Source organism: Ciconia boyciana, chromosome 2 (genome assembly GCF_034638445.1).
Source record: "Ciconia boyciana chromosome 2, ASM3463844v1, whole genome shotgun sequence".
In the NCBI taxonomy this organism is placed as follows: domain Eukaryota; kingdom Metazoa; phylum Chordata; class Aves; order Ciconiiformes; family Ciconiidae; genus Ciconia; species Ciconia boyciana.
In genome coordinates, this window is record NC_132935.1 from 114966411 (window position 1) to 114979220 (window position 12810).

A 12810-nucleotide genomic window follows, 5' to 3' on the forward strand; every position below is an offset into this window, starting at 1 on the left:
AGGCAGCCTCTGTGCCAGAGATATGAAAACTATCAGGCGTGGCTGGTGCCATTGAAATGGGAAAGCAGCAGTCCCAGAGGCAAACCCGGGAGCTGAACTAGTATTTACACAGTTGCAATCAGGCTCCAGTCCAGGCCACACTACCAAAAAAAAAAAACAACAACACTCCTAGAGGGCTTGTTGCCTGCCCAAATGTGTTCCTCTCAAATTCAGTCATAGTGGAAGCACTTTCAAAGACAAAAGATAAAACTTAGCTTTGAACTTTCTCTTTTCTCAGTCTTTCTTATCTTCACATGAGTTTTCCCAGAGCTTTTTGGTGTCAATCAAACTGCTTTCCCAAAATTTTCAGGAACATCTTGTGTGAACACTGTATAGAAACATCTTCTCCATTTTGTCTTGCTAGATGGAGAACGTTCTTTCAAAACATACTTGTGTTACAGGAATGGCCAGTACAATTTCTGCTGCTTGTGACAACTAGGGCATAAGATTTCAATGTTCTTCCCAGTTGTTAGCATGCTTCTTTCTTACTGAGACAAGGCCTATCAGCAAATGAACCAAGAGTGATCCAGCCTTTTTTGCAGCTTTTCTTGAGCATTAGGAGGTGGCTTGAATTAATCATCTGAACTTCCACATTCAGGTGACTAACATTTACTGTATGAAGCTTACTTCTAACCTAAGTATTCTGTCCACTGTCCCTCTTTTTGTAAGATATTTGGTGCCCCTTACTTTGTTCCCTCTTGACAGTCAGAACTGCCATCTACAACAAAAGTACGTGTAATGCACCTACAGCTTATCTTCAAGCAGATTTCTGTTAGTTTGGGGTTTTTTTCCACAACCCAACTTGTGTTCAAAGTTTCCAGTTGGCATTTTAACCAAGTTTGTTCTCTTTTATGTATTAAAGAACCTTTATTTTGTAGCTGGTAAAAATAACAATGGTCATGATCCCTTCAGTGACACCACACTTTACTTCTGACAGCTCATTGTTTAAGCTGGTCACACCCTTGCAGAAATTCTTCATCTCAGGCCTCCATGTAAACATAAGACAAATGCCATCTTATACTATTAAAGTCCTTTCTCCTAAGACTAATATGTTTGTGTCATTCCATGCCAGTAGCCTTTACACCCGTACTCTTTACTTCCAGGGTGAGTTTTAATTTACATAAAGATTCCCACAAAGATCTGAGTTGTTCATGTTTCTATGATACAATAAATAATATACAACTTGTGCAAAGCACTCATCTGGTTATGTCTGTATAAGTACCTTTTAGTTTTAAGTACATTCTTTAGGAAAATAGGTCTTATGCATACTTGTGTGTGCATAATAATTTAGGTAGGGAAGGACTTCTGGACGTCACCTGCGCCAGCCACTCGAAAGCAAATTCAAACTATGCTGGATTGCTCAGGGCAGTGTCCATTCAAATTTTGAATATCTCCAGGGATGGAGATCCGGCCGCCTCTCTGGGGTCCCATCCCAGTATTTGACCACCCTCACGATGAACATTTTGGTCCTAATACCTAAACAAAACGTCCTGTGTTACAACTCTTACTTGTGACAACTCTTACTTGGGGCATCTTCTTTCATTGTGCACTTCTGAGAAGAACCTGGCTCCATCTTCTCTCCACTCTCCCATTAGATAATTGCAGAGAGCAGTTAGACCCCACAAGGCTCTTCTAGTGTTTCTGCTGTGGAGGAATCTGGCAGTATAAGACAGAGGGGGTTTTATTGATTTTTGCTTTGTTTATTTATTTAAAAAATCTTTATAAATTATGTCAGAGTTTGTGCCAGTACCTTTAAGACTCCTTAATTAAAATGTGCCAATGTGTGTCTTTCTTCGATTTCTTTCAGTGTTGCAGTCCAAAGTGCAGTTTGCCTTAGAGGTAAACTGACTATAAATCCCTGACTGAAATCAGTCAAGCTACATGGCACCTGTCTGCCTCAGGAAAACTAATCTTCCTGGTTTGGTGTTTTGGTTGTTTTTCTTTTTTTTCTGTTCCATCCTAAATGGGGGCCGTTAAAATAGCAAGTCTGTCCTGAACATTTTCAGTATTGAAAGTTCAAGACCCCAGATCTTCTACAACAGGGTCAAAAAAATGCAAATTTGGACTCCTCCATTTTCTTGCATGGCCTGCAATTAAAGTGATTATTTCAAAGGGTGAGAAAGATTTTTCTCTTTTTTTTTTTTTTGTCCTTTAAGAAAGTGCAATACAATCTACTAGTTGCAAACCCGACCGTGAGCATGACAGTTCCCCAGTTTAGCAAGGAGATTTATGTGTTCTTCTTATGTGTTAAGAAGAACATCCTTACAAAATTGTTTGGCTTGCTCCATGATTACATCTCTCTTACAATCTCAATTGCTGCAATAGGCTACGCTAGAAAAATAATTTTTAAAATATACCAAAGGCAAGCAGTAAGACCGTTTGCATATTCCCAGAATTTAATCAACCAGCAAGAAGCAGCTGTTCAGAGGCTTAAGCCACTACTGACCTGTGATATGAAGGATCAGTGCCTCTTCTTCACTGGTCACACAGGTGACCAAAGACGTTGAGCAGGAAGGCACCAGGTCAGCAAGGACATGAAGTCACTATAGGCCTCCTCTCCTCACATTAAGAGGCCAGCCAGTCACATCAGCAACGAACCACCTCTCCCTCTCTTTTTCTGTTTATTTGCTCATTTCTTACCTGGCAACGTATTTTTTCCAGGCTGTTTCCCAACCAGCCTCAGCAGCTAGAACAAAACTGTTTCATGTTGGGTTCCCATTCAAGTACAAACGTGCTTCGTCCATTGATAGTTGAACCTCTCCTTCTATTAAGCAACTGCTCTGATATCAGGCAAAGGCTTCTGCGCCTCAGGACATGAGCAACAGCACCTCCATTGGGATAGGCTATCAGGTATGTCGCCATTCCACAGCCACAGCTGGTGGCCCCCAACAGAGGGGATGCAAATCCTGAGAAAAGAGTGAGCAAGGAAGTTGCTTGGAGAGAACTGGAAGGAGGGATGGCATTGTGGCACCAAAATGTCTCCCAATGGCTCTGAAAGATTTTAACTATGGTCTTGATTAAAGCTGCTTGCAGGGATGATCTTTGTCTCAATTATAAAGCATAATACACCTCTTGCTAGACTTATCGCAGCCTATGGATTCAGAAATTTTGTCAGAGAGACAAAATGACAAGCCTCTTCCACAAGCAAAGGAAAATGCGCACAATCTTCAGACAGGTTTTCTGGCTTACATTTCACCCATGAAGAGACTTGCTTCATTGATTAAAGCTGGTTTTAATCTTAAAGCAAATTAGCAAAACATGAATATGTGCTCCAGATGTCAAGCACTTCCATGCTCCAAACAGAGCAGTCTTGTGGAATAGCAGCGCATGCAATGGTTGTAGTCAAGCCAAATAAATCCTCTTGACTTTGATTTGTTCTGTGACCTTAATTAAGTCACCAGCACCTTTAGTTTTTCTAATCTAAAAGAACTGGTGTATGACACTAGTCTCTCTCACGGCATTCTCATGTAATGTAGTTAGCAATGCCCATTGCAAAAGCAGCCCTTGCCAAAAGCTTCTACACAGGGGTTTGGGAGATGTTATTGTCTTTCTTTTTATCCAGAATGCCTCTGATGTCTGTGCAACATGTTATTAAACAATGTTTTGTGTAAATCACCTTGCCGAGGGTTGTTACAAAAAGAGGATTTTTGCTTGATGAACAAACAAGACATGAAATGAAACACCTCTATGTCTAAGCAACCTTAAGGTGATGAATAAAACAAAATTACAGAAAATGCAGCTGGACTAAAGTTCAAGGATCAATCAGCTGTCTCTCTAATCTAATAGCTATTTTTAAGACCTTCACAGACGGAGGTTTCACTGACTCAATCAATCTATATATATATGGTATACTTTTAAGTCAATTTTTTAAAATTATCAACCTGAATTCTGTGCTGTAATTTTGGTTCACTGATTTTTGGCCAGTCTGCAGTGGATCTGAAGAAGAGATTATTCCTTTCCTTTTTTACATCAGTCTTTTTGTGTCTTCAAGGCTATGTTAGTATTTTCCTGCAGTCTGCTTTTTACTAGATTAAGCAACTTAATTCATTCATGCTTTTCACCTGGCTGTATCCTCTAGACTGCTGTCAACTCATTGCTCTGTCTCTCTCTTGAAGCACTGTGCCCAGGAGTGGGCATAGTACAGCTGCTGGGTACAGTGGAAGGATTAGAGCAGAGGTACACAAGATTAGTGTCTATCCCATGACGGTGGTTGTTGCTCTCATGGTAGGGTGACATTATTAAATCATGTTCCACTTGTGGGGCACTTTATATGCTGCATGCGGGGGGGATGTTTTGAAGGCTCGCCCAACCTGATGTGATTACACCCACTGCACTGTAGAGTCCTTCACTTCTCCTTTGTTGAACAGCATCTTGGTTTTTTTCCAGTGCATGTTTCCAATTCATCAAGATTATTTTGAATTCTAATCCTAGCCTCCGTGAAGGCCTTTATCACGGTGGGCATCCCATTAATAACCACATAAGTTTTCATTCTGCAAGCTAACACAGACTGAGAGAGGCTGCAGTGATTTAAGTTGCCTATTATTATAGCTCCTTAATCCCCAAGAATGACATCTTTTTCTCTTCTCTCTGAATGGCAGCTACCACAAATAGATTAATAGAAACGTTGGCTCTATTCCTTTGTCTATGGCCTTTCATACTTACCTCCCCTATATTCAGCTTTTGCACCTTTTAGGTTATCTTTGTAGTCCAGTTTAATTGTATATTTCTGTAGAGGCTTAGCCTAAAATTGCTTAACTGTTAAGCACTGCTTTTTAACTTGGCAGGAGGGGATTTAAACTGACCATATGTGCTGCACACCTATGGTGGGGAAACACCCCTCTAACACAGTCTCTGTTGCTCCATAGCTATTTCTTCTGTGGAAATTGTAAGAAGGTTTGAGTGTCAGATCCTTGTTCTGTTCATACCCATATCAGTATAATACAGGAATACAGAATTTCTTTCAAGAAAATGCTCTCCTGATTTTATACCAGAGAAAATGGGAACAAGTCTAGCCCCTCAGTTTTATTCATGTGTGAAAGATGTTTTCTGAAATGGAAAAGACAAATGAAACCCTGAGGAGAACCCACTGATTTCAAGGACAAAAGTGTTGTGAACTCTTACCTTTTTAAATTACCTTCCAAAAAGACACTTCCTTCCAATTCCTGTACAAAACAAAGCATCCCCATAAAAATCGTTCCACCATGTCTCTGCCACACATTTTGAAGGGAATTTGTTTCCAAGAAATTCAAGAGATTTGCAGACACCAAAAAAAGGTAGAGGTTTTTTTGGTCTAAAAGCTAAGCATGCAGCCCACACAAGTTGTCTTATCTAGGTCACTCTATAATCAGTGAAGACAGGCCATCCCAAGGTAGGTGAGATGAATGGTGACTCATCTCCAAGATACTGCTGTTATCTAGACTACACTATGACAATTTAGAGTAGTTGTCTCTCTTTAGAGCTTTAAAGTTAGGTGAGATGACCCAAATGGGAGATTATGCTGGCAAAAGTTACCATGCTGGAAAAAGTGAAACCATCTAAACACAGCCTTCATTGTATGCTTAAGCTAATTTCTGGGTTCAGGCACAGAGCACAGCCTCAAATTGCTCATACACCATGTTTTGCCTTTCCTGCATGCTCATGTAACCCACAGGGTAGCATGGCTACCTACCTGGAGCAAACCTGAGGCTGGTTCCCACACGTGGCTCCCCAGGAGAGGAGGGACCATGGCTGTTGGCTGGGAGGGGGCTAAGAGCTGAGGAGGCACTAAAGCTCATGGCAGAGCAAGAAGCTCCTTGCCCCTGCTCCTTTCCTGCCATTTCACCTTCCCTCCCCACGCTCACAGCTGAGAATTTTTATCTTTGCAGGAAGCAGAAGCCCTGGTTTCTACTCACCCATGACAAAGTCATGAGTTAGTGGCTGCCAAATGCTTTTAATGAGTGCTCTCCCCTCCTTCTGCTTCATCATCAGCCCAGTCAGGTAGGCACGGGTCTCACTGACAGCCTCCTTCCCCCCACCTGCTCAGGACAGTGCCTTCGGGTCACTTCTGTAGGGCCAGCAGCTGGGATCCCTCTTCAACTGCAGCCCTTACCTGTCTCCTCCATTTTCCACTAGCTCCCACATTATGGGTTTGGTATCAGGAACTGGAAGATCGCAAACAACTGCGTTGACATAACCCAAAACTCATCCCAGTTGCTAGGATGTGAATCCAGGCAACCAACGCATCTGAAGCATTGGACAGCCACAAGAAGGCAGAGTAGGGGGCTGAAGGCTTTTCTGTATTTCATTCACACAGAGTGTCTCCTCCTGAAACACCAAAGGCAGGGGTCTGCTCAGGAGCAGCAGGCTCTGGGAGAGGGGTCCCTTCTGGAAATTGGGTTTACCTTTATAACAACTAGTTCTGCTGAGCCATAAATGTATTTTTTTCTCTCTTCGACTCTAATAATAATGTGTATATTATTGCTGCTGGATAAGTTAGGATTTTTTTTTTTTCCTGAGCTCCCCTGCTCTACGCCCTTCAAACCTAACTGTTACTGTGAAAAATCCCCTCTCTTCTACTTGTCTTTGCAGAAGAGCAGCAGAACCGTCTTCCTCCATGCCACTACATACAGCTTTACACAGGACAGGTTTTTATAAGTGAGAATTTTGCAGAAATGCAGAATATTTTCTCCAGGCTGACCCCATGCTCACCAGAGTCGGTGTTTCTCAGGCTTAGAGCTGGCTGGCTGCTATGGAGAAAACATAAACTTCACACTCTCACATGGCGAGGGGAAACCTACAGAGTGGCCACTGAAAAAAACCTATCCTGCATCTAGAGAGGACCAAATGGGTTTTGGTAGGCCAAAAGGAGGGAGAAGATTGGGCATGCACTCACAAAACAAGCAAACATGGATTCGTACGCCCTTGTTCTTGCAGCCAGAGGATCCTGATGCTTTGAGAGCGCAAATAACTTTTTTCCTTACTTTCTTTTCATTGTACGCACTACCACTAGGGGACGTTTTGTCATCACGTATTGCTCGCAACACAATTTTACTTTTCCTTACAGTGGGTCATGCTTTCTTTTCAATCTTGGTGCACACCTAGATTATGGAGTGTATGTCTGAATTTCATAGGGCTTGTGGATGACCCAGACTCACTGGAGCTGGGAAGGAGAGAAGTATTTATTTCCCCCATTTCTCCAAAGGAGCCCATCTATCAATATTCTTTACAAAGTGAGGCAGCTGGTTATTTCACAGCTTGCTGGAGCAACACGAGAAAACTGAGGGCTGCCTCTCATTTTAGCGTTAAGTGCCGAACACAGACACCGCTAGTGGTTTTGTGAAGATAGAAATAATATACAGCCACTGCAAAGCAAACTGGAATGAACATCACCAGCAGTGATGCATGTTAAGTATTTTCTGAAAGAGCAAGGATATCTTTTAGACTAAATAATTAGAAATCAATTGGCAAAACTCAAATTTCTCTCCTTTTTCCTATTGTCGTCTCATTTGTCCTAGGACAACTGACTGGCTTAACCCAAGTCACTACCCACCCACCTACCGATATGCTTTTTTTCCTTCTCTCTAATGCAGACAGAGCAGCTGGTGACTCTTTGGATTCTCTTTATTGTCACAATTGCTGGAAATGCCATCGTGCTCTTCTCTACCTGGAGGAGGAAACGGAAATCTCGAATGACCTTCTTCATTACACAGTTGGCAATCACAGGTAGTGTATGGGAGGGGAAAGGGTATCTGAACTGCACAGGAATCACTATTAAAATGACAAATAAGAAAATGCAAGTTGAGTGGTGAAGAATTCAGTTGCCACCTAATGTCCAGCTGCAGCTTGTCATAAGACAGATGGATGGCTGCTTATCTTAGGGCTCAGTCTGCCTCTGATCTAAAAAGATGTTGCTAGATGTAGTAGTGTCTGTGTCAGATGCAGCAGCTGCAACTCATTGATTTCACTGAGTCTTATCCTCCAGTCTGAATTTGCATCCACATTTCCCAGAAGTTATGTCCACAGCTGTTGTCATGGAACTGTTTAAATTAAACTAGTTTAAGATGAATCTCTTGTGTTTTTCTACTAAAACCCTTTCTAAAGTACTTAACAACGGTATTGCTCCATCAATTATGCTCTTGCATTGAAGAATGAAAATAACTTCATGTTGTCTGGTTTAACCAAGTAAGGAAAATATAAAAATGTAAATGTGGAGAGGAATGCATTTAGCTAATTTTTTTGAATGGAAATGAGGATGCTGATCCAAGAACTTTGTAGTTTTTAAACAAAAGGGAAAATGGATAGAAACCTGGTTTGTAAAATTTCAATCTCAGCAACTAGGAAAGGAAACAAGCAGCACATTGTTTCTCTGTGGCTTTGAATGGACTAAATTTGTGGGGTTTTAAGTTTCCCAAGGGAAAATATGTGCCGTTTCTATAACAGTGTCCTGCTACTAATCCCTGCTTACAAGACAGCTGTGTTGTATTGTTTGTGTATATAGGATATATCTGTATGCTTTCTGTTGCATTTTTTTGTAAGATATGGTAGGAATTACAGCACTTTTCCACTAAAGAGCTATTTAATATGTGATTTCCCAGCAATATTGCATCCTCCTTTGATGTCTGTTGTATCTCTGCTTAAACTGGAAAAGCAAAGGACCACACTCCTCAATTTTCAACCTGTATTCTTTGCAAGTAAATGAACTCCTGCTCATGGTTTCAACCATGTCTGCCCTGGAGCTTGACCCGTTGGAAATACTGAAACAGCTGAAACAGACCAAGGTGTGCAAAGTGATGCAAAGGGACTGGCCCATAACTACAGGTGATGTAAGAAGTATTGCAAGGTGAGGAGGTGAAGGTTTGCAGTGATTCCTCTTCTGGGGTGCTGACGGCTGGTTTTCCTATTCGCCTGTGAGTCATCTGTAATAAATGGTTTCACTTCTTATCTCAGTTGTGACTTTCATGTCACTTCCTTCATGTGCCAGCGGTATTTTCCATCAGGTAAAGTGTGTTGATACAGCCTCACAGCACAGTTTGGAAGCATCAGTCACAGATCAAGCATTACACTGTTCACAGGAGTTTCAAAATAGCCAGTCTCTGCTCAAAGAGCTCCCAATCCCAGATGAATATACGGAAGATGGTAAAAGGTAGGCAACCAAACAGTAGTACAGGCACAGAGCAGAAGAGCAACTGAAGCCCCAGGTGGACACTGTCCATTTTCTACCTACTGTCATCAGCGAGCAGAGTACTGGGGACAACCATCATGAGAAGGGCTTTGGAAGAGGGGAGGGTGGAAAATGACCCTGTGTGTGCATCTGGCATGGTGATAGACATACACCAGCATGGTAATAGAAGATGGGTCCTAATAGGAAGAGCTCAACTAAACAGCAAAGGGTCTTGTCCTAGTAAGAAAACAATGTATTTGCTGCAGCAGAGAAAGAACCAGCATAAGACACGGGTGTCCAGGTCAAAGGAATAAAGCAAGAAGCAGACAGAAGTGTCTGGACTAGGATAGCTCAGGAGAAGGCTGGTCCACATGAGGTGTACTAGGAGGAGGCTACTGCTGTTGCTGCAGTGGGTAAGGGCCTGGGTGGGAGTTTTGCCATTTTGGACCCATAGGAAAAGCTGACTTTTTGGATTAGAACAGAGGTGGATAGAAAGCTATTCACTAGGGGTTCAAATACCATCTACATGAAAGGAGGGGACGGCATTGCAAGTGCAGTTTTGAGGGAGCTGGAATAATCAGTGGCAAAGACAAGAAGGCAAATGTCCCATTAGAGGTGGGCTGCAAATAGTGCTATACAGCTGACGTTACAATATTGACTGAGGTCCGCGTGTTCCACTTGCTGATCCTTCTGACCTCCTCTTCCCTAAAATTATCCCTGACTTTTAAAATCAGACCTTCAAAGTGCCTGAGTTCAACAGGCTGTTCCATTTCCTATTACAGAAATTCACATAGAAAACTCACTTGACATTCACATCTGCAATGTTAAAAGAAGTAACACCAGCTTGAACAGCAAGGCTCCTTTCAAGCAGTGTTGACTTCTTTTTTTGTGATGCAGGAGTCAGAACTCTAATTTATCTTCCCGCACCAAGAGTTCCTGTCAGTATTTTGGCACAAAGAAATGACTTAATTTCTGAAATTGAGCCATTTCACTTTCTTATCTTCAAAAATATTAATAAGAACAAAGCAAGCTGGCAACAGTCATAATCCTTTCACAACAAGTTATGAGGTAGACGCAGAACATTATGAAAACACTGGCTTGTCACATTGCTTTGACATGCCAGGCATATTTAAATCCTACCAACTAAAGTCTAATCTCCTGGCAAACAGTTTCTGCTTAGTCTATATTACTACTTCCATCTATTTTGGGATTCTTAAAATATTTATTATTTCTACTCTAGTAGCAGAGAGAAGAATAATGGATATAGCTTTATCAATGTAGGCATTTCAAAGCCATTTAAAAACTTTTTGTCTATTGATCTGTGGCTCGATAGTTGAGTAGTGTCCTCAATTCTCATGTCTTCCCACTAATGTAATACCAAAATGAAATTAAAATATAGCCTTTGTGTTAGAATAAACAAGGTATTCAAAGCAAATTGTGCATAATACATGAATAGGAAATGAGCACTGTTGTCGTCCTTGACTGGTTGCCAAGCCAGATGCAGAAGAGAAGTGACTAACTGATTGAGGCTTCTTTCAACACCGCCAGAATTCAGTGGTTCAACCCACTCGGCAAATTCAGAGATAAGACCCATGCTGATCCCTTACTACACCATAATTCAATGTGGTGCTCAAGGCTGCAAGGATCTGTAGGAATGTGAGTAATCCCTTCAACTTCAGTGTGCTTAAAGATGTTGCTGAAGCCTGGGTTCAGAATATTTCATAGTAAATATATGCCTGTGTCAGTACCACATTTAAGTCTATGTTTAACTCTCAGCTCATGCATAAATCTCTTTGAAATTATCTGGGAATTAAGCACTAGGAAATCAGCTAAGAGTTAACAGCTGAGTTGAACAATAGTACTAATCACTCAGCATCAGCTAGTTTAACAAAGAGGAATATTGCCATGTTTGCCTTGTGTTCAGTTTGCTTTTGGGCATAATTCCTTTTTTTGTAAAAATGTTTTTTCTTAGAAACAAGCTTGTCTGTGAAGACTGAAACTAAAGCTATGTTTCCTACAGATTTGTATCTCCAAGGCAATTTAGTTTCTCAGAAAGTGTAAGCTCTGAAGATTACCCTGTGAGGAGGGTATTTCTAAACACTTTTTCCCAAATAGATTTCTTTGAGTTTCGCACAAGTTATGCTCATGGTGTAGCTATCTATCCCGGCAGGAAACCTCTCACACGTCTCCCTGCCTGATGCCATTTCACATAACTTCAGAGTCTTAGTGTCTTTAAGATCTTTGCCTCTGACTGAATTCACCGAGTGGTTCAAGATCAAAGAGTGGGGTCTGACAGATGGGAGAGTTCACAGGTACTGTATCACGCTGGAAACTTTCAAGCGAAATATGGTTGTTTTCAGAAAAGATGGTTTGTCCACACATTTATATCCATTTGGATCACTTTACTCAGCTCTACCAAATGAAGGCCTTCTTAACTCTACTCTCAAAACGTAAAAGCAGTGGACATGAGCATATATAAAGCAATTATTTGAGTAGCATTGGACAAGAAATGTCATTTATTGGCTAAACAGTCCATTCAACAAAAACTGTTATTATTTGACCAATTCTAAAACCAATCAAGCAATACATTAAAAAACTTTGCTGAAAAGTATTTTACTTCTCATTATTCTTCATCCAACTTCTACTACTACTGACAGAGTAATGTATTTAAGTTCCTTTTAATGACCAAAAGTGCACAGTTTATTGAGGTTTTGTTCTCCAACATTAACATCGGGAAAGTTGGAGCTGGAAGTGTCATGACCATTAGATCTGTGAGTTTCTCTTTCTAGTCCAACATTTAGCAGAAATCAGTACCTGAAGAACCGTATTAGATTTTGTCCATTGTTAGGGGTAGAAATATGTGTAGGCACTTTACCGCATGCCCAGTTTTAAGCCATAGGCTGACAGAATTGGTTAGAAATACATGCTCACTTAGGTATTGCTGTGTCTGTAATGAAGAGAGAAAATAAAAACGACATCAGCTAACGTCTATGGTAGCTTACATGTAAACAGAAAAACAAAAGATGACCTGTAAAAGTATTTAGCAACAGCCTATATTGTGATATAAATACCAAATCCTAAGGGATGACTTGAGAATGACATTAAGAAGACAAGGAGGTATTTTTAAAAGTGTCTTTTTATATTGCTGCCACCTTCTTCAGTTGCTCCCAGAAAGCTGGACCACAGGAGGCCTTGGTCCTTAGGCAACTGCACTCATTTTGTTCAGTGTTTAGTAAAAAGCCAATACACTGAAAATGTGCTACGAGAGAGTTATGTGAGCAAATAGGTGGAAATGGACCCTGCTAAAGCAAGGAGTGTTTATTTTCTGTGCTGCTTCTGCCCAGAGAGAGTATGACTGTGGCACTAAAACCAACTGGGCTCAGCCACCAACTTCTGGGATGACTTTGGTTAAGATGACTGAAGGCAGAGTCTGCCAACTAATCTGCTAGTTAAATGCACTAAATAGGTGCATCTAACTCTACTACTACAACAGCTAAACATGGACAAACACATTAGAAATCGTCCCTCTTTTCTTCTTCTTTTTTTTTTTTTTTTTTTTTTAAATTTTCTAGACCAAAACCACTACAGCACTGACTGCTTTAATGGACAGTGCCTGTCCTTCATTATTTTTC

The 12810-nt window shown here is 41.0% G+C and overlaps 1 protein-coding gene across 1 annotated transcript in view; it reads left to right on the forward strand.

Moving 5' to 3' along the window:
- NPSR1 (neuropeptide S receptor 1) overlaps positions 1-12810 on the forward strand; it is a 60801-nt gene that overhangs the window by 5997 nt on the left and 41994 nt on the right. Inside the window, exon 2 of the mRNA XM_072851413.1 lies at positions 7608-7740. Coding sequence (XP_072707514.1) covers positions 7608-7740 — 133 coding nt within the window. The remainder of the gene's footprint in view (positions 1-7607; positions 7741-12810) is intronic.